The sequence below is a fragment of the Prionailurus viverrinus genome, chromosome D3 (genome assembly GCF_022837055.1).
Source record: "Prionailurus viverrinus isolate Anna chromosome D3, UM_Priviv_1.0, whole genome shotgun sequence".
Lineage (NCBI taxonomy): Eukaryota > Metazoa > Chordata > Mammalia > Carnivora > Felidae > Prionailurus > Prionailurus viverrinus.
Window position 1 is genome coordinate 18,114,297 of NC_062572.1, and position 22,101 is coordinate 18,136,397.

Consider the following 22,101-nt stretch of genomic DNA (forward strand, 5'->3'; position numbering starts at 1 on the left):
CCTTGTGGGAATTTCGACTGGACCCAGATTTGGGGAAACACACCACGAGAACTCTTGCCAAGTATGGGCCAAGCCTTGACTGGGACTTACTTCTGCCAGGGCACGGGGGCCCCCAGCAGGGAGAGCACCAGACATTTCCTAATACCAAACAACCATGTTCTTTAAAACAAAGTCTTTTTAAAAATAACTTCAAAAGTAGCCGAAAGGATAGATGGATGGAAGGAAGGAAGGAAGGAAGGAAGGAAAAGAAAGAAAGAAAGAAAGAAAGAAAGAAAGAAAGAGAAAGAAAGATCTGTAAAAATAAAGGCACACCAGACAGGATGCTTCCCAGATAGGTCTGGTACAAGGTTCAGCGGAACTTGGAAGGGAAACAGGCCAAGTGTTGACTGTTTCTCCTCTCAGATTCCACTTGGTTGACCTTTTGGTCTTTTGTGGTGAAACTGGGCATCAGTGGAGGGGAAGAAGGTCAGGACAGCAGCTGGAGGGGCTGGTACTCACTACCATCAATGAAAATAGCAGCTAAAGAAACAACAGAAAACAGCTCCCATGTGTCCGTCAGTATCTGCAAGGATTCCCCCCCCAACCCCCCACCGCTTCACAGTACAAGACTCTCCCTAGGTCTCTCGAGGGCCCTGAGAGTGAGGAGGACTTTTCCTCGGTTTCGGGGAGGGCAGGCAGCTGGGTGGCAGGGCCCGTCCCCTGATCCAAAGGCCCTGGGGGACCTCTGCAATCTACATGGCAGCCTGCCATCTCCCTGGGATTCTGGGAGGGCAGCGAGGCTGGCCAGCTGGCTTCCCCATCGGCACACCATCTTGGCCGCCGTGGGAGTTGTCACAGTACCGACCCCATCTCGAAGTGGGACTCACAGACACGCCCCCACCCCAGCCCAATTACTGCCATGCCTTGAAAATGGCTCCTTCTGACTCTGATTAATCCTATTTTGATTAACTCTGTTTTCTTACTGCAGCCTTCCTTGAAGCAGAACGACTTGTTTTGGATGTTCTCCTAGTCTTAGGAATTTTCTAATAAGTTGTTCAAATCCAGAGGTCTGTCTACAGCACGACGTACGGGCCAAAGGCGGGTTCTGGAGGCGGGAGTCCCTTCCTTCCAGCCCGCTCATGACGGCGAAGTGTGGCTCGCCCAGGGCTCTGCTGAGGAGCCCACGGTGGGTCCAAGCAAAGGGCCTGCTTTCTCCCAGAGGCCACGCCGGTGTTCTCCATCTCAGGGTCAACCATGACCCTGACATGGCTAGGCGCCCCACAAATATGTGACCTTGCCCTCAGTGCCGGAATGAAGGAGAAAGCGGGCAGTCTGTTACAAGTCTAGAGCGAACGATTAGAAGTACGGAGCACCACGGGACTAGGCCGTACTCTCATCCTGTCTCATCACTTTACCAAGGAGTAAGTGGAGGCCCAGAGATGTTTAGTGACCTGCCTAAGGTTGCATAGCAGATGACACATCTCAGGACAGAACCCAGGTTTTCTGACTCCCTCTCACAGCCGTGTTCCACTTACCGTAAGGGTGGCTGCCAACACCAGCGTCCGCCACGAAGGAAGAGCTGGCTTGAGCATTCGCAGTGTGCGCACGCGCTCCCGGGTGCGCTCGGCGTGTGGGAAGAATGAGACCAGGGCCCTGTGGCATTCTTTTGAAGTCTAAGTACTGGTGTTTCGAAAGTTTAATGAAACCTCCTAGGCTCTGAGCAAAATTCATTTTAAGTTAACCTTAATAGTAAGTTTAATTAACTTCCAGCAGAATCAAATTACCTCTTTTCCTCTGTCCTCGTTTGTCCCCTCTCAAGGATGAGTTTTCTTTCCTTTTTTTTTTTTTTTTAATGTTTACTTATTTATTTTGAGAGAGAGAGAGAATGAGCATGAGTAGGGAAGGGGGAAGGGGAGGGGGGAGGGGGAGAGGGGGAGGGAGGGAGGGAGGGAGAGAGGGGGAGAGAGAGAGAGAGAGAGAGAGAGAGAGAGAGAGAGAGAATCCCAAGCAGGCTCCACACTGTCAGCACAGAGCCCAACACAGGGCTCGAATTCACGAACCGTGAGATCATGACTGAGCTGAAATCAAAAGTCGGACGCGTAACCTACCGAGCCCCCCAGGCGCCCCTCTAGGATGAGTTTTCTAACAGCAACAGCAATTTAACACGTACTGAAGGGCAAATTCTGATTTGAAAATCAAATGTGCCGACACACCAGGAGTAACACCTGAGTTAATCTAAAGGGAAGAGCAGGACAGTATAATGGCCACAGGATTTTAAGTTCGTGTACCCCAGTGTTTAAATCTGGGGGTCAGTGGGAAGCTACCAACTATTAAGCCGGGGGTGGGGTCAGGGGAGGACAGGAAAGGATGTGCTCAACACAAAACCGCCTGTCTCCTGTGAGGGACCTGGCGGAGCAGAAAGGGACGTGGGATTCTGAGTCACAGAGACCTGCATGCAAACCCTGGTCCCGGACTCCCACTTGCCTTTTCCGAGTGCAGTTTCCTGGTTTCCTAAAGCGGGGCAGCAGCCGCCCCGGAGGCTGTGGTGACAACAAAATAAGGTCCAGTGCACAGGGTTCCAAACCCAGCGCCTGCACCCGCCGGCACCCAGTAAACAGAAGCTGGGACTGGTATTCCCCAGGTGCTCTGCCCATCGACCGCCTGGTGACCGCCTGGGAAGGGGATGACGTCACAGTTCTCACTCTCAGTGCAGCTCAGGGGGACCTGCGACTTGCGAAATAAAGCACACAGCTCATGGTGAGACCGCTAGGGTCCAGGTGGGAAGAAGGGCTACAAAGCCATGGTTCCTCCGGGGAGTGGGGGGGGGGGGGGGGCTCCTTCGTCTCTGCCTCCTGGTGAGAGATCCAAACCACGGGCAGGAGGGCCCGTAGAGATGGCTCCTGAACTTGGGGGTGGAGGACAGGTTTTGAAGGCAGAGAGACAGGGAGCCTGAGGGAGACTCTACCACTTTGTACCGCGTGAAATTAGGCCAGTTAATGTCTCCAAAGCTCTCCCTCCAAATGGGAGACCAAAATGGCGCCTTCCTTACAGGATGTTCGCGAAGATTAAATGACATACTGCACAAAAGGCGACTCGTGGAGTGGAGCACGTGTGAAGGTTCGCTTCACCTCCGTCCCTGCTTCCTTTTTTCTCCTCAGCACTTACTAACCCGCTGGCAACGTGCTAGTTTAGCTTACTTCCTGCCTCGTCTGCCCCAACAGAGCGTCAGCCGTGAGGGCAGGGATGGGTCTCGTTCGCTGCTGTATTCCCAGCTCCTCGAACAGGGGTTGGTGCATAGTAGGTGCCCAATAAATATCTGTTGAATGAATGGCTCGTAAGCAGACAGGTTAGGACAGAGGGGTACTGAGACTGTATCTAACAGTGCCTCTGTTGCCAAACTGCAGGGGGAAATGGCAGGAAAAATCTCTCTGTCCTTAGTATCCTGTGTGTCACCGAGGCGCACTTTGAGTTCCTCCATGTGAAAAAGAACGCAGGAAAGTCGATTTATGAGACTTTGATGGCCCATCCGGCACGTGCCAGGCGCCGTGAGGGTCGAACCCAGGAAGGAAGGCCTTGTCGTGTTGTTCAAGGCCCTGGGCTCAGGCGGGCCTCGCGCTTGGTTAGCTCTGCTCCCACCATCTTGAAATTCTTAACCGTTTTTTAACAAAGGCCTCCACAATTTTCATTCTGTACTGGGATCCACAAATTACGCAGCCGGCTCTGCCAGTGGGGGAACATTTATGCACTTAAGTAAATACACGACCAAGCAAGTCTCAAGTCCCGAGGAAGGAGAAAGGAGAGAAAAACGCAAGTGGGGAGGAAAAGGAAGGGCCATGAATCTCTTCCTACAGAAGCTGGCCCCTGAAGGAGAGACAGGCAGGGGGCATTTGCACAGTGTCTACGATGGTGAAGAGAGTCGTGGAGTTATGACATTTAATTCTGACGACAATCCTACAAGCTGCGGACGATCTGGCCCGCTGCCTAGTGAGGTGACAGATGACAGAGGTGGGAACCAAACCCAGGCCTGTCCCCTACAGCCGAAGCTCATGGACAGAGATGCAAGGGTCAGTGCAGTGGTGTTCCAGAGGACGATCATCAAAGTGGAAGTGAATCCAAGAGGCGCCAAGCCTGAAGGCGTGAACAAGCGTGTGGGTGCTGACAGGAAAGTGGCACTCACTGGCGTGGCAGTCGAAGCCTGTGGGCTCACTGGTGCTTCCGGCCCCTTCCCTCGAGGACCGAGCGTCCCTCAGTCGGCATCACCTTGACATAATGCACCCACAGGCCGAGACCAGTGGGCAGAATTCTGAGATGGCCCAAGGTCCCAGCCCCTGATGCAGGTGCCCTGGGTGAGCCCCCCTCCTGAGCGTGGCACGACCAGGTAACAGGAGGAGACAGCCGCTCCCATAATTAGGTGACAATCTACGGCCAAGGTGACGGGGTGGCCACTCCTCTGACTGCATTCCTTTCCAAGATTCCATAGCGGCCAATTCTCTTCGTCGGCCTCGAAGAAGCGAGCCACGGTGACCTTCCATAGCTGCAAGAACAGGAATCCTGCCAAGGACCACATAAGCTTGGACGAGGACTCATACCTCTGAGGAGACCCCTGGCCCTGGCCGACACCTTGACTACCGCACGTGAGACGCCACGCAGAGGACCTAGCTGAAGCACGTCCAGGCTCCTGACCCTGGTAACTGCGAGATGAGAACTGGGAATTGTTTTGGACTGCCAGGTGTGGGGCAGCTTGTTACACAGCAACTGTGAACTGATACAGCAACCTGCTGCAGAGCCAGGGTGCAGGGGATACTTGACCCCTCTTGGCAGGATTTAACTGGACGGACTATCAACAATAAAGTCCAGGCCAAGAAACAGTGGAGAAAGACAGAGACGAACCCCAAAGGGTGAACACGCATAAAAGACAGGGTGCTGAACGGAGCCGGGGAAGCACGGTCTGCAGAGCGAGGCCACGGCCACCCCAGGATGCTGTGGGCAGGGGGAGGGAAGGTACAACCCTACTCCGGATGGTTATAAGGAGAGTGGGGTCCTCTGGGGAGCTCCGGGTCAAGATCCAACGGGGAAGAAAGCACGCAGGGAAAAGCAGGGGTGCGGGGAGTCTGCAGTTTGCCACGGACACCAGGTAAGACGGAGAAAACGAAGTCCCACTGCCTTGGCCCGAACGTCTGCTTGGGCAGGCAAGAAAACAAAACGAAAAGGACTCCAATGAACACTTTCATACGCTTGGCTTAGAAACGCTGCATGGAAACAACAACAACAACAAAAAAACATTCACTCCCGATCCACCCTCTGGAAACAACACAACCATATTCTCTCCCTGGGGCCCTGCCTGGCACACAAGCGCTTACGGCTCATGCCAGACTGAGGCAGCTCCCAGGACGGTGAGGGAGCCAGGAGCCGCCGCCAGCAAAGCCATCTGCTCACCAATTCCCACAGTCTGAGCGGCACGGCTTCCAGAAGGGTACTGCTGGAGGCCGGCGGCAGCCTGCGCACGCGGAGGGCAGGGGAAAGGACACAGGGAACTGGGTCTGGGTTGCTCTGCACCAGTCAGCTTCGTTCTGGGCCCGGGGTGAGCTGCTCCTGAGATGTTTCCCGGGAGGCCTTCAGAGAAACTGTCTGAATCACAACAGGGATTCTGCAGCAGGTGCCTTCCCATTTGCATCTCACAGGGACTCAGCCGGGTCACAGGGCATCCACGGTGGCGGCCCTCTGAGGGGCCCCACGCGAACACAGTGGACACCACACCCGCAGGAAGTCAAGCCCTCTAAGTCTGGGCCGTGAACTAACACTGACATGAACAACAGCTCACGAGGACCAAACGTAGTGATGGTTCTTCACGCCCGTCACGAGCCGGGCTCTGCCTGAGGAGCCCCGCACCAGCTACTCCACACCCTGGAAGGTCGCAGCTGTATGTGTTTTACAGATGGAACAAGAGAGACCCACAAAGGTGTCGTAAAGGTGCGGAGGTAAAGGAGCTCGGCTACCAGGGCAGGAGCCAGGGTCTGAACCTCCGTCTGCCTGACTCCAGACCCCTCGCTGTCCCCTCCGTGCCTCGCTCCTGCTCATACAGGTGAGCGATCTACCGCAGGGTCAAAACAGAGCGCACATATTTAAACTGTTGAAATGTCACGCACAGGCTGAGAACTAAGGCCCTGTCCCTAAGGCAAGGGCCACCTACGGCGGGGGACGAGACAAAAGCACACGCACCTGCGATGCAGGGCGGGTGTGGTACCTGCCGGAGTGGGGCAAGCCACACACATCGGGGGTGGGAGCACGGAGCCCGCCGTGAGGACTGTGGCCAACTGGAACCGGCTTCAAGAAGGAGCATGGCCAGGGAGTGGGACAGAGACGCAGCACGTACGAGTGGGGGGTGGGAGCAGGGGCAGCAGTGGAGGGTGAGGGTGGAAGGCAGCAAAGGTGGGACCAGAGCAAGGAGCCCAGGCCAGGGGCGCTTCGAGATAGTATCCATCTGACGGTGGGGACGAAAGCCCGAGGGAGGAGGGATGGAGGGGACGATGGTCTGACACAGAGCAGGGGAGGTGTCAGGACCTGAATGATAGTGCCACCAGGGGAAACTGGGGAAGAGGACCAGCTGAGACACAGAAGACCCACCGATGCCATTCAGCCATTTCCTGGTCACGGGTGAGCCGAAGAGAAGTCCATGGATGACCCGAAAAATTAAAATTTTTATACACTTCCTTTTTTTTTTTTTTTTTTTTTAGTTTATTTATTCACTTTTGAGAGAGAGAGAGAGAGAGAGAGAGAGAGAGACAGCAGGGGAGGGGCAGAGAGAGAGAGAGAGGGAGACACAGAGTCCGAAGCAGGTTCCAGGCTCCACACTGTCAGCGCAGAGCCCGACGCGACTCTCTAACTCACGAACCGTGAGATCATGACCTGAGCTGAAGTCAGACGCTCAGGCAACTGAGCCACCCAGGCGCCCCAAAGATGAGAACTTTGGATGAAAGGTAGACAGAGGGGAGGGGAGAGAGGAATATCCCGCTGTCCCCAGTTTTTCTGCCTGCCGGCAACCCTTCAAAACCAACCTGAAGCACAGAGAAATCCCCTCCCGGCCCAGATGAGCAAACACAACTGACTCTTCCATTAATTCTTCTAGAGGCCTGAGGAGCAAAGGCTTGAAAATGCAAACGAACACACGGATGTCAATGGGTTTCTGTCAAAGCTTAAAGCAGGCCACCACAGCTTCTACTGTCTGCTACAAGGGTTAGAAAGCAGGATGGAGGGGCGCCTGGGTGGCTCAGGTTAAGCGTCTGACTTTGGCTCAGGTCATGATCTCAAAGTTCGTGGGTTTGAGCCCCGCATCGGGCTCTGTGCTGACAGCTCAGAGCCTGGAGCCTGCTTCGGATTCTGTGTCTCCTTCTCTCTCTGCCCCTCTCCCGCTTGTACTCTCCCCCAACCTGCCTCTCAAAAATAAATAAGTATTTAGGGGCTCCTGGGTGGCTCAGTCGGTTGAGCATCCGACTTCAGCTCAGGTCATGATCTCATGGTTCAGGAGTTCAAGCCCCACGGTGGGCTCTGTGCTGACAGCTTAGAGCTTGGAGCCCGCTTCAGATTCTGTGTCTCCCTCTCTCTCTGCTCTTCCCCCACTCGTGCTCTGTCTTTCTCTGTCTCTCAAAGATGAATAAATGTTAAAAAAAAAAAATTAAAAAAGAAAGCAGGACGGAGGGGTGCCTAGGCGGCTCAGTTGGTTAAGTGTCCGACTCTTGATCTCGGCTCAGGTCACGATCTCACGGTTGGTGGGATCGAGCCCCGCGTCAGGCTCTGTGCTGAGAGCTCAGAGCCTGCTTGGCATTCTCTATCCCCCTCTCTCTGTGCCTCTTCCCCACTCACACTCTTTCTCTTGAAATAAATAAATAAACAGTGAAAAAAAAAAAGCCAACAGGATGGAGTCGTGGGCCTGAAAATGGGGAGTGAGGCCAAGGTGGGGGAAGAGCGACTGAGAAGGGAACCCGGGAGGACAAGCTCAGAGCCCAGGTCCCCGGCTCCAGGCGAGGGTCCCCCAGGGCTCACAAGGGTGGGTGGCGGGGCCGGCTGGTAACAGCGGTGAGGGATTCCCGCGGGCAGCAGACATCCAGGAGGCACCGCCCCAAGTTAGCGGGGCTCCCCGGTCCCGGCCCTGGCAATGCCTCCAACCAGCTGGTGGCAGGCAGGCTCCCTCACCTGGACATCTGACTCCTGGACAGCTGACTCCAGCAAACCACGACACCGATCTCCGGAAAGGCGGCGTCCTATGGTCAACCCAGGTGGTGGAGGCCACAGAGGCCTCGCTTCAAATACAGTACCTGCCGCGTGCAACCCTGGGCCTCAGGCTCCTCCCCTGTAAACTGGGAAAACCCTCCCAGGGCCAGTGAGAGGATTAAGCACGGCAATGTGCAGAGCGGACTTCCCTTCCCTTTGCGAGGTCCGCTCCAGCTCCAAACAGTGCACAGAAAGGGGCCTTTTACTGCCCCCCAGGGTGCACGCATCTTCAGATCACCGCTATTTGTGAGTTCTTACGAAGTGAAACAATTCACGACACTATGCCGTCTGCTAATTAAGGACGATTTGGAAAAAAAAACCCAAAACGAAACAGTAGTTCTTCGTCCCCAAAGACAATCTAAGTGAGAGAGCTAAATACTTTGTCCAGGGCAAGAGCCCCGACAGAAAGGGGAGGGCTCAGGGGTGGAAGATGTTCCGGCTCCAGGTAAGCGCTGCAGGGAGGCTGGGGCAGGAGAGGTGCCGGCACAGGCTTCCGGGCTGCTGGTCTGGCCCCTCCGCCGGCACTTCCTCCCCCAGACAGCCTCCCAAGAGCCACTTGCACTTCTTCCCCTCTTCGCCTCCGCAGAAGAGAGCCGAGCACGAGTCTGATCCACAACACGGCCCGTTACTGCCCCCAGTTGGGAGTCTGGCTGATTCCAGCCTTGGAGCCCTGACCTCGACCCTGAGCAACCGAACGCCCCGAGTGACAGAGTAAATCTGTCATCGTCCCCCAGGGGAACGTTAAAGTGAGGGCCCAGCCACTGAAATAAGACATCTCTGGATTTTGTAGGCTATTGCTTCCCTCCACGTACAATCTTTGGAAATAACGCACGCCACAATAAAAGTGTTTTCTTGCCTTTCGCTCAAAGACACAAAACCTTCAGAGACAGGTTAAAAGCATGTTTTTACCACTTCTGCATGTGAGCTTAACCAGAATATCCTGCTCTCCGTAATGAATGGTGGACCCCAGTTTCTGAACACACATTCCCTTTTCCAATTAGTTTTCCTCCTCCTAAGATGAAACAGACATTTTTTTTTTTTTTAAGACTAATATCCTTGGAACTCTATTTACTTTTTTAGACTCTGAGAGTCAGAGTTTAAGACTGGCACCTTAGCCTAGAATGCATGATATGATAAGAACACATTACAGAAGGGAGTGCTACATCTTCCGTAAACAAAACACCCAAAAGGCCGCCTTGCTTTTTGGCAAAGAAAAATAAAAATGCTTTTGGGGTCTACCAGGGGATACAGCAGCTGGGGACCACAGCTTGGGGAAGTCTTTAAAAAGAGTGTACTGAAAGATTTCTCACAAGCACAAAAAAACCCACCTTGAATTAAACTCAGGGGGTAGGATGCCCGTTTCAAATCAGCAATGTGCTTACCTCAGAAGAACACCTTATCAAAAGCAGGATGGAAAAGTGAGAACATTACCATGACTAGTTTTTTCAAAGGCAGAGGTAAAATCTAGAAGGAAGTTATCTAGAGACGTGCATAACGGTAAAGCAGGAGGGGTAGTGGGATTCTGGCCACGATTTTCCTTCTTTTCTAAACGACGACGTTATTAAAGCTGTTTAGAGTTAAACATCTGTACAAAAGTTCAAGCGCTACCTTTGCAACGTGCTTTGGGCATCATTTTTAAAGCTCTACTGAAAAAAGCTGGTGTGTTCTATTTCAAGGGTTCTCTCTTTTGGCAAGGGACGAGAGTATTCAGCCTGCTTGGAAGAAAGACTTAGGAATGAAAATTAAGTCTGCTTACCTGAGGTTTACCTTTCGATCTTCATCGCTGCCAGCCTCCAGCTACAGAGAAAGAAAGAGAACGTCACATCACAGACACCACTGGGCAATGAGCCACGGACACGAGTCTCACATTTTCTGCTCTGATGTCTGAAAAAGATACAGGTGTCCAGGACACCTGGCTCTTTCTACACGGTCGCACCCTTTCCTTGGCAACCCTGCTCCGCTGTCCCTCTGAGTAACTTCCATGGAGGAATTTTCAGGCTTCCCAATGGTTACCCACATTCCTAACACCCAGTCGTGCATTGATTCCTGTTGACTGGACTATTCCTACCTGGTGTCGTTCAACACACTCTTCTCAACTTTCCAAGCTTGTTTTGGATCTCACCCTGTTTTTTGAGGGGAGGGGGGGCTATGTTTTAAGAGCATCTATTTCCTCCTTCAACCCAGGCCATGGCTGAGTGATCAACACCATTTTAAGCCCCAACACATGGGTTAAAAAAAAAAATGGGGCGCCTGGGTGGCGCAGTCGGTTAAGCGTCCGACTTCAGCCAGGTCACGATCTCGCGGTCCGTGAGTTCGAGCCCCGCGTCGGGCTCTGGGCTGATGGCTCAGAGCCTGGAGCCTGCTTCCGATTCTGTGTCTCCCTCTCTCTCTGCCCCTCCCTCATTCATGCTCTGTCTCTCTCTGTCCCAAAAATAAATAAAAAACATTGAAAAAAAAATTTTTTTAAAAAAAAGGAAAAACCATTCCAGGCAAGTCTTTCATGACGGAAGGTGGCCAGGAGCAGCCTGTCTGTCTGTGGGTCTCAAAAGCTCTTGGTGGTTCTCAAAAAGGCTTCAATGTTGAATATAAAACTTTCTAGGCTATCGGTTTATTTATATAAACAAGAGAAATGGACATTTGATATTTTCTAAAAGTTTAAAGGCCAGGGGGGTTAGAATCTGAAAGCAATTAGGACTTACGCCCCGCCCCGATTGACATTTTCCCCCTTCTTGCCTTCAAGGAGAAAACTGAAATAAGAAAACGACCGCCCCCGCCCCCCCCAACAACTCTGCACCCCCAGAACCCGCTGACCAGGAACGAGAAACCTGGCAAGCAGTGATGCCCCGGGAGAGATGCAAGGCTGAACGAGGACAGAGACCAGGCAGAAGACAGCAGCGATGGGAAAAGAGTACGGAGCTCACGAGAGGAAGGGGGCCTGAGTGGCAAGGGACACAGAGCAGAGGTGATGGTTCCAACAAAGGAGGAGAAAGACACCAGAGTCCCGGAGTCCCTAAACTGTATTAAGATCCTGTATGTCCGAAGCGGACACCCGTGGCCAGTTCTCACGCTCCCTACGCCACAGACAAGTGGAAAACTCAGGCAAGCCTTCACTGACCACAGGGCCAGGAGCTTCCGCCCCAGAGCCAAGCGTAAACAACTCACACGCCACCACCACAAACTTAGAAGAGGATGTTGGGTCTAACCCGGTGGTCCTCAACCGGGGACAAATTTTTCTCAGTAGGGGACACTGGGCAATATCTGGAGCCTTTTTTGACAGGATGCTGCTGGCATCTAGTGGGCGGAGGACCGGGTGACGCGAAACGTGCCACGATGCACAAGACATCGAATTTTCTGGCCCCAACGTCAGCAGTGCCAAGGTTGAGAAACCCTGATCCGACGTCCCCAACCCCCCCAAAGAAAAAGAGACTGGAGATCTGCCCATAAATATTAGTCACCTTGAACGCTGGTCAAAAATAACAATGTTACAACCCATTCTTGAAAGTTATTGATTTATCCGCTGTTGTGGCTTTTGCTTGTTCTCACAGAGGAACCAGATAAGACTGACAGTAAAAATGACATAAATGAGATAACTGAAGATGGGGGGAGGGAGGGAAATTAAGAGAGGAGAACTGCTTTGCCGGTCAGGCTGAGTTCCCCGTTCCCACGCCGAATGGGCTGCGTCAGGAAACGGCCGCTCGGGGAGTCTCTGACTCAGAGGAGGAGTTGCATTTTGAGCAGTAAGGAAGTGATTTAGAGGTACAGACCTCAAAGCCCCTTCATTCTCGGTCGTTCTCTGGGATTCCCAGGAGTGAAATGGAGGCGAGGTAAGGTCAGTTATTCCAAAGAAAGCTGTAGGATGTGCCCAGAACACACGTTAAGAGGGAAGCCAGCCCTTTTGCAGGAGCTGAGGCCGAAGGAACGTCAGAGCAGGGGCCCAGCCGGCCTGGACCCGCGTCTCCTGACTCCACGCACACGTGCCTACTCTCTCCGTATCGTCTCTTGCTTCTTCGCGCCTCACTCCATCTGGAAGAAAGCCTCGCCTTCCAGGGAACATCCCAACCTCGGCTAGTTCACTGGGCAATTAATGCTGCTGCTCTACTAACGGTAAATAAAAGGCGGTTGAGTTTCAGTCTCACGTTTACCGGGTCATTGGCGCTTGGTAAAAATAACGCTCTGGGGGCGCCTGGGTGGCGCAGTCGGTTAAGCGTCCGACTTCAGCCAGGTCACAATCTCGCGGTCCGTGAGTTCGAGCCCCGCGTCGGGCTCTGGGCTGATGGCTCAGAGCCTGGAGCCTGTTTCCGATTCTGTGTCTCCCTCTCTCTCTGCCCCTCCTCCGTTCATGCTCTGTCTCTGTCCCCCCAAAAATAAATAAACGTTGAAAAAAAAATTAAAAAAAAAATAACGCTCTGTAGAACAGTTTTAAATGTGTCTCGTGGAGAGGGCCTCAATGTCCCACAACACGTGATTCACCCATGCAGTGGAATATTATTTGGCAATAAAAAGGAGTGTAGTATTGACCCATGCTGCAACATGGTTGAACCCTGCGGACGTTACGCTAAGTGACAAGAGTCCAGACACAAAAGGTCACCTTATTGTAGGATTCTACTCATACAAAATGTCCAGAACGGGTGAATCTATGGGGACAACACAAATAATCAGTGGAAACCTAGAATCTGGGGAGAGCAGGGTAAGGGCGGGGAGAGGGGGCCACAGGTGATGGCTACAGGGGGGAGGGTTCTTTTTGGGAGTGATGAAAATTTCTGGCACTTACACAGTGGTGATGGTCGTGCAACCCTGTCAATATACTAAAAGGCGCTAAAATGGTCTGAAATTGTACAGTCTGAAATGGTGAATGGATGATATGTGAATTGTATCTCAGCTAAAAGGTAATAATATAAAATTTAAAAACCGTGTCTCAGGGGCACCTGGGTGGCTCAGTCAGTCAAGTGTCCGAGTCTCGACTGAGGCTCACGTCATGATCTCAAGATTCACGAGTCTCAGCCCCGTGCTGGGCTCTGTGCTAACGGCGCGGAGCCTGCTTGGGATTCTTCTTCTCCCTCTCTCTCTCTCAAAATAAGTAAGTAAACTTAAAAAAAATTTTTTTTTTAAACAAACAAAAAACCGTGTCTCAGACAGGAAGAGGTCAGGAATCGAAACCAAGACTGAGGCTGAGAGGCCTTCTGCGTAATCCCTTACTGAAGCCGAACCCTTCCCTCACCTCATAGTTTTGAGAACATGAGATTAAGTGCTTCGAAGTACTCTGGGAACTGCAAGACGGCATGAATCGGAATGATGGAGGAGAACAGATGTCTGTGTGGGGAGGAGAGAAGTTACTGCTGCCTGAATTCTCAGTGGCAGGCAATTGGCCACCCGTGTTCTTTTCCCTGCGATCGACTTGCAGAATCCTGTCTGCAGACAAGGGAACTCATTAACGGCCTCTCCTGGAGAAGAGGGGGCTATGCATAGGGGTTCGGTCTTGCCCCCTCTCTGAAAATGTTCCCACTGTTCCTGGTGAAACAGGCTGAAGAGCTACCCCCAAACTGGTTCCTCTTCTCTCCTGGTCTCTCGCAAACACACACAAACCTTTCCGTGTTATCAATTTCCTCTACAGAGAAGGGGCTGGAATCGCTCGGCTGCTGGGGAGGCCACTTCCTGGGCCTGCAGGGCTCCTCCAGACTTCTCTCCCTTCTCTAAACAGTCCCCAAACTCCTCCTCCAGCTGCTCTATCTTTAGGCCAACACTCGGCCTGTGCCACGGATAGGAGTGTAGACCAGAGGCCACAGTTCTCCGAGAGAAAGTGGGACAGTAGGGGACAAGAGGGTCAGCCCTGCAGCTGCCGGAGGCCCCAGACTCAGAGGACCCATTCCCCAATCTACTCCAGGACAAGAAGGAGCCGGCCAACACAGGCCTGGTGGCACAGGGACACACACAACCCCGCAGGGTGCCTCGATGCACTCTCAGCCCCCAGAATGCACCGTGCAACTACAGGAACTCCGGAATCGGCCCCAGCCACACAGCCAGATACACACAAACATGCAGTCCCGAAGGACATTTCAAAAAGGAAAAAATCCAGACTCAGCCACACACAAAGACAAGACACCCAGTCACACAAGCGCCCTGAGCTCATTCGGTCACTGACACACAGTGACACGGGCCCCAGAGAGACAGACCTCCAGGGGCGTGCAGTCGGGAAACAATCTCAAACATTCCCAGGGGCACCTCCCCCCACCCTCCCCGGGGGGCCTCTGTCACCGCATCAGGCGGGTGCAGTTTCCCAGCAGACCGGCCACCGTCACACACAGTCTCCCATACACAGCCAGGATCGCAGGGTAGGGGCCTAGAACAGCCACAGGGCCACGAATCTCAGAACCAGCATCTCCCAAAGTCGCCAACTAGGAGTCCCGGTCGCACACCCAGTCTGCCACACTGTCACCCCCAGACGGGGATCAGTCACACACACACACAGTCTCACGCAGGGCCACCCCCAGACAGAGGTCACACCCGCACCTACAGTCTCCCTGAAAGTCACCCCCAAACAGAGGTCACGGCTCCACACACAGACGGGGTGACACTCTCGGTCTCCCGCACTGTAACCCGAGGCCGGCTGCCCAGACACGGTCGCACCGCGGGGTCTCCGCAGGGCCCGGGCGCCCTCCGCCCCGCACTCGCGGCCCAGGCCTGGAGCAGCGGCTGCTCGGCCGGGCCGGGGCCGCGGGCCCGGGGCTCACCTCGCTGTTGCTGGCCGAGGAGGAGGCGGCGCTGGGCGTGGGCGAGCGCTGCAGGGTCACCAGGGCCATGGCTGCGGCGCGGCGCACGGGCGCCGCCGAGGCCTCCGGCTAGAGCCGCCGCTGCCGCCGCCGCCCGGGCCGGGCCCGGGGCGCTAGAGCAGCCGCGCGCGGGCGGCCGGGCCGAGCCGGGCCGGGCCGCCCCTCCCCCTCGGCGTCCACCGCCCCCGCCACCCGCCTCCCGCCTCCCGCGCCGGCGCGCGCCGGGCCCGGAGCGCTGCGGCGGGGAGGGAGGGGGGGGGGGGAGGCGGGGCGCGGGGCGGCGCGCGTGCGCGTGCGCGGCACGGGAGCCCGGAGCGGCCGCTGGAGGCCCCGGCAGCCTCCCCCGCGCGCCCGGCCCTCGGGTCTGGGGACCAGGGCCGCGCGCTTCCGCGGGCACGTCCGCCCCAGGGGGCTCGCCCGTTGAGCAGGCGGGAAAGCGAGGCCCGGCGACTGCGCAGGAGGGGAAGCGCAGGGACCGGGAGATAAAAACCCTCGGCAGTCTGCAGAAATTCATTCGTTCCTTCATTCATTCGTTTGTGAAATATTGGGCACCTGCTAAGTGTCAGGCATGGAATATTCAACAGTGCGCAAGTCAGATCGGGCCTGTCCTCAGGTCTTTTACAGGAGTGAATCGAATGACTAGGCACATTTATAAATTATTTTGCTAATGTTTTTATATGAATTCTTTCTGTGTCCATAAACCCAGCCAACTCCTTGGGAAGTCAGGGAAGGCTTCTCTGAGAAAGGGACATTTGCTCTGAGGCCTGACAGGAGAGCAGGATTAACGGGGGAAGGGCGGGGGAGACAGCCTGGAGGTTGGGGGGTTGGTGGCAGCATGCACAAAGGCCTGGAAACGGGAAGGTTATTTGTCCGTCAGAGGCCAGGGCCTACGGAGGGAAGCAAGAAGAGTGGCACATAGGGATGGGCTCCAGAAAACTCTTGGCTGCTGGGTAGGGAATGGACTGTGTGGCGGAAGGTTTGAGGAAGACCAGGGAAGGGGCTGCTGCTGTCCTCCTGGGAAGATGTGACCAGTATGGAGATGTAGGAGAGATGGAGTACCGTAGCAATCAGTACTGGCTTGACTCAATGATAGGGAAGCTTCTCTTTCATTTCCAAAAAGCCCTTCTTCACTTCTGTCTCTGGCGTGCACACTGCACAAACACCCCCACATGGCCTGGTCCAATCCTGCATTTCAGCAAAGGGCTTCGCCCCCCCACCCCCGCCAGAAACCCACGCAGCCTCCTAGATCCCTCCCCCAAATCCAGGGGCTGGGACCTCCTGCATATTCCTGGGATCTGACTCTTCAGCACCATTCATTTTATTTATTAAAAATTTTTTTTTGTTTTAATGTTTGTTTATTTTTGAGAGAGGGGGAGAGACTGAGTGTAAATGGGGGAGGGGCAGAGAGAGAGAGGGAGACACAGAAGCGGGCTCCAAGCTGTCAGCACAGAGCGGGGCTGGGGGCTGGAACTCACAAACCGGGAGATCATGACCTGAGCGATGTCCGACTAACCGACTGAGCCACCCAGACACCCTTCAGCACCATTCATTTTAAAGGTGGTTCTCAGTGGGGGCATTGTAACCCCTATGGAGCATTTTTTTTTTTTTTTAATTGTAGGCGTATTTTTTGTTGTCTTGGTTATGGGTACTAGAGAGCCACTGGCATTTAGAGGGCAGGAGCCAGGAGTGGTAGATCTCCTGCAAGGCACTGGAGACTTTCCCAAAGAATTGTTCCATTCCCACAAACACCTGTGTAGGTGAGAAACCCATTCAAAATTCTCTGAAGCCAGGACTTAACTCCATTTTATATATCAATGCCGAGGCTCTGTCACGAATTTTCAGAAATGCAACTGTGTTTAACTAGACGGGAAAATATACTTTGAGAGCTTTGTGGGGAGTTGTTGACCATTTGGGAAGAGTTTATGAACGGCAGCGCCACTCCTAATATTAAGAGTAGTTGACCAAACAGATTTGCGTTTGTACCTGTGATCTTGGTCCACAGTCATAATTAGTTAGCACTTATTTTAAATTATCAAATCCAGGGGCTCCTGGGTGGCTCAGTCAGTTAAGCATCCCACCTCAGCTCAGGTCACGATCTTGCAGTTCATGGGTTTGAGTCTCTGCGTCGGGCTCTGTGCTGACAGCTCAGCACCTGGAGCCTGCTTAGGATTCTGTGTCTCCCCCTCTCTCAAAAGATTCTGTGTCTCCGCTCATGCTCTGTCTCTCTCACTCTCAAAAATAAATAAATATCCAAATATAAGACAAAATTGGGGACAAAATTTCAGCTGAATGATGAATATCTTACTCTCAAATCCAAACCCGTTCATTAAAAACAGACACAAACTTCTGAGACTTTCCTTTGCCCTCCAGAGAGCTGTGCCCAAGTATTCACACACTGAAATGCATGTTTTGTTATGATTTATTTTTCTTTTACATCTACATTACATCAGTGCATCACGGATTTGGGGTTTTTAGACTACATGTGTACGTGGGGTTTATAATCTATAAATTTTGTTCCCAGTTAGTAATCATTACAAACTATTTGTGAAATGTGTGTGGGGCTTTAGGGCCGAGAGCCTTAGGCCAGTGGTTCTCAAATTCAAGTGTTTGAAAATCCCCTGGAGAAAATAGACATCTAGACCCCACCCTCTAGAGTTTCTGATTCACTGATTTCATAGGAAGCTGGAAATTTTTACACGTTTAATAATTCTCTGACGATGCTAAAGGTCCTGGTCTGGGGATTACAGTTTGAGAACCACTACCTACACAAATGCCAGGTCACCCCTCCTCTCTTGCCTCTATTTTCTTCCTCTGCAATCAAGAAATCCTAACCTGGGTGCCTGGATGGCTCAGTCGATTAAGCGTCTGACTTCAGCTCAGGCCATGATCTCAGCGTTCGTGAGTTTGAGCCCTGCGTCCAGACTCTCTGATGTTAGCTTGGAGCTCAGAGCCCACTTCAGATCCGCACCCCCCCCCCCGACCCTCCTCCCTCTCAAATAAACTTAAGAAAGAAAGAAAGAAAGAAAGAAATCCATACCAAGCTCTGATCCTGTGGTCTGGATGGCACTAAACCCACCTCCCCCCTTTCCGGAGACCATCTCTACCCTTTCTCACTTCCTCCTCAAGAGAGGCCCTCTTCCCTCCCACAACTAATTCTTGCCTGATACCCCCTCCAAAAAGCCCCCGGGCCTGGTCCTTTCCAGGATCCCGTCACCTCCATTCTGTCCCCAGAGACACAGCAAGTGTCACTGGACTTTGTCGTAAGTATCTCTGTCTTGTCACATGGTCCCTAAGAAAAATCTCAGGGGCAGGTCTGGGACTAAGGTGAGGGCCCAAAACTTCAGGGGCCTCCAAAACAAACCAACAACCACCTCAGTAAGTAACCAGAGAAATATTTTCATGCAACATTTTAGGGAATCAAACTTAATGCCTAAATCCATGATGAACAAAATGTTAACATTTTTTACCGTATCACTGATTTTTCCTTTTGTCTCCAGATTCCAAGGCACAGATCCATCCTGCTTTGATTCTGCTTGATTTCAAATCCTGGTTATTTTAAACTCTTGTGCAAATGGCTGGGCCCCTGACTCCGCTGGGGCCCATCAGGGGGGTGGGAAGGGGATAGGAGAAGTGAAAGTCCCCCTCCCCCACTTGGAGTCAGTCTGTAGGTTTCAAGGGACCCCAGGAGTGGAAGAGAGGACTCAGCTAGAGGACGCAGCTCCAAAGTTTTCTTCTATCCAGTAAAGCCCTTTCCGTTCGTTATCATCCTAATTTTTTTTCATCAAAATTTATTTAATCGTCTTTGATCTGGTCATTGTATTCCCAGCTTACTTTTTCAACTATCAAAAAACAACAGGGAGGGGCGCATGGGTGGCTCAGTCAGTTAAGCGTGGGACTTCAGCTTCGGCTCAGGTCATGATCTCATGGCTCGCGAGTTCAAAGCCCTATGTCCAGCTCTGTGTTGACAGCTCGGAGCCTGGAGCCTGCTTCAGATTCTGTGTCTCCCTCTCTCTGCCCCTCTCCCACTCATTAATAAATAAACATTAAATAAATCAATAAATACAACAGGGGGCACCTGGGTGGCTCAGTCGACCTCAGCTCAGGTCTTAATCTCATGGTTGGTCAGGGTCATGAGTTCAAGCCTTGTGTTGGGCTCCACCCTGGGCTTCTGAAGCCTACTTAAAGAAAAAAGAAAAAAAGAAAAAAAAAAAAAACCACAACAGGTTATGGAGTAATTTGCAGTCTGCCAAGTGTTATGCAAAATGCTTTGTGAGTGTGCTGGAGACAAGGTTATTAATATGGGAATGCCCCCACTCAGGCTGCAGGCTCACCTCCTCCAGGAAGCCTTCCCTGACCCAGGGCTGAATTAGGTGCCCCTTCTCTGTGCTCCTATGGCCCCAGTGTTCCTTCCTGGGTTGGGCTGCTTTCTTTATTTCTTGTCACCACTGTTGTGATCCTTATTTCACGGATGAGGAAATTCACTCGCAAAGTTGTAAAGTCACACGCCCAAGGTCACATAGCTAGGGAGTGGTGAGGCTGGTATACAAGACCAGGTTTTCTGCTTTAGAATTCAGGCAAAAGACAGAGGTTCTTCAGAACTCTATGGAGAGTTCCCTTTTTAGAGCAACCAATTTGCAATTTCTCCGTAACTCTTCGAAAATGAAACTGAGAGGTAATAAAGCTTTGGTAGGCTGCATCATGGCTCTCCAAGGATGTCTGTATCCCAATCCCTGGAACTTGGGAACATGTCACCTGACATGGTAAGAGGGATTTTGCAGGTGTGATTAAGGCTGTTGAGATGGGGAGAGTATCCTGCTTTATCCAGGTGGACCTGTATAATCCCAGGGGTCTTTATAAGAGGGAGGTGGCAGGATCAGAGCAAGCAGAAAGATACGTAACAACGAAAGCAGGAGGTTGGAGTGATGTAAGCAGGATCATGAGCCAAGGAGTACCGGGGGCCTCTAGAAGCAGAAAAAGGCAAGCGAATGGATTCTCCACTCAGAGTCTCGGAAAGAACTCAGCCCTACTCGGTTTTAGACTCCCGGCCTCTAGAACTACAAGAGAAAAAATTCCTGATGTTTTAAGCCACTATGTTTCTGGTAATTGGTGATAGCAGCCATAGAAAATGAATGTAAAAACCAACCTGCACACATAGTGTAAGAAAAAAAAAATCATCACAGTGTCATAATCCAATATATTCCAGACACTTCTGGGACATTGTATCACATTCTCCTTCACTCAGTTCATTCAACAAACATTTCTGGAGTGTCCACACTCTCCATAGGAATTTGGGGTCCACGAGTGAAGGAAACAGTCACTGCCTTTGGATGGCATCCAGTGGGGGACGTAGTCAAACGACATATAAGCAAATATATTTACTATAATACGTGCGCAATCCCTTGTGCTTCAATAAATTGGTATTGTCAGAGTCCTTCGAATAAGATCAGATTAGCGTCAGAGAAATGAAATAGGTTTGGAAGACCAAGGGGAGAAGGGTGATGGGGAGGGCTGTTTCGGCAAGTGGTCAGGGAAACCTCTGGACAAGGTGACCTTTGGGCAGAAGAAACACACGCAACCCCATCGGAGAGCTATAGACCTGCTGGGATGCGCCTGGTTCAACCGGGCGTCCCGACTTAGAAGCTGTGGAGCTCCAGATCAGACACTTCCTTCTTCTGAGGCTCACCTGCCTCCTCTGTAAGACAGACAGGAGAACGAGAGCACTTATTTGATGGGTCATTTGTGAGGATTGAACACAACCACGCCCATCAAAGGGATGGCAAGCTGTCCTTGCTGTCCAAGCTGTCCAACACATTCGTGTTACTTAGTGTAACGGGTTGACCTGTGTCCCCCTAAAAGATGTTGAAGTCTTGATTCCCAGGCCCTGTGTACGTGACCTTGTTTGGAAATAGGGTCTGGGCAGAGAATCAAATTAAGATGAGATCATGAGGGTGGGCCTTCGTCTGACTTGGCTGTGTCTTATGAAAAGGGGAAATTTGGACACGGAGGCAGACGTGCAGGGAAATTGCCGTGTGAAGACTGCAGTCTTGCCACAAGCCAAGGAACACCCAAGGTCACCAGCCAAGCCCCCAGAAACTGGGGGAGAAGCATGGAACAGATTCCCATGGCCCTCAGAGGGGCCAACAGCCTCATTTCAAACTCCTGGCATCCAGAACCACAAGGCAATTGCATTTCTGTTGTTGAAACCACGCAGTTTTGAAAGCAGCTCTAGGAAACGAATACACCTGATACGATCGTTGCCTTGGATGCAGAAACTGAGGCTCAGAGCGGAGCTAGCATTTGAACCCAAGCCAACCAGACCCCAAGGCCCAGGTGCAGGTTGTCAGCCTTTCTAGCCCAAGAGGCAACAGTTTGGATGAGCCCCCGTGTGAGGGGGGGGGATGGTGTTCAGAGGACTGAAAACCTGAGTCATCGGGCATGGTGTCCCGGGAGGGAGCGTTGGTATGCAGGACTCCTGCCGAGGCATCTCTCTGGGCCGGTTGATGGGCACGGGCAGCCAGGCAGCCTCAGAGCTCTGTGTTCCTTCCTGTATGTTGGCCAAAGTCTCCATTCCTCTGCCCACTCCCTGCTTTAACCTGGTTTCGTGGGTTTCCCCTGCTAGGAGAGGGGCTCTGCCTGCCTCCAGGCATCCCCTCACCTCTCTGGTGGGTTGACTCACAGGATTTGGGCTAGCCTGACCCTGCCTGTAACTTGCCCCAGGTCCGCAAGTGATACAGTGACCCTTGCTGGGCCTTGGAATCTCAGCTTGTGAGATGGCGCGGTAAAATGTTCCAAGAGAGGGGATTTGTTGCGTAAATGCGGCTATATGCATGTGATCGTTCTCCTAGGTGGTCCTTCGGATCCCCATCTCCTGGTACTTCCTGCCTTTCTGGACCATTCCCCACAATGCATAGGGCTGACCTGTGTAACTACTATATAATCACAGATGTGACAGTGTGTGACCTCTGAGGTGAGGTCATACAAGACGCTGTGGCTTCCATTTTGCTCTCTCTTGGACCGCTCCCTCTCAGGGAGCCCCGTTGCCATGTCATGACAACATACTCCCGCAGCCCCTGTGGAGAGAGGTCCC

General features: G+C 52.6%; 1 protein-coding gene across 4 annotated transcripts in view; it reads right to left on the reverse strand.

Moving 5' to 3' along the window:
* The window catches only part of SSH1 (slingshot protein phosphatase 1), a 64,096-nt gene extending 48,972 nt beyond the window's left edge, over positions 1 to 15,124 (reverse strand). For 3 of the 4 annotated variants that reach the window (XM_047827299.1, XM_047827300.1, XM_047827298.1), the window contains exons 1-2: positions 14,976 to 15,124; positions 10,004 to 10,044 (exon numbers count right to left, since the gene is read on the reverse strand). In XM_047827299.1, the coding sequence (XP_047683255.1) occupies positions 10,004 to 10,044; positions 14,976 to 15,044 (110 nt within the window). In that variant the 5' untranslated portion in view covers positions 15,045 to 15,124. The remainder of the gene's footprint in view (positions 1 to 10,003; positions 10,045 to 14,975) is intronic. The other variant, XM_047827301.1, reaches the window with a different exon arrangement.
* Positions 15,125 to 22,101: the final 6,977 nt, after the last annotated feature.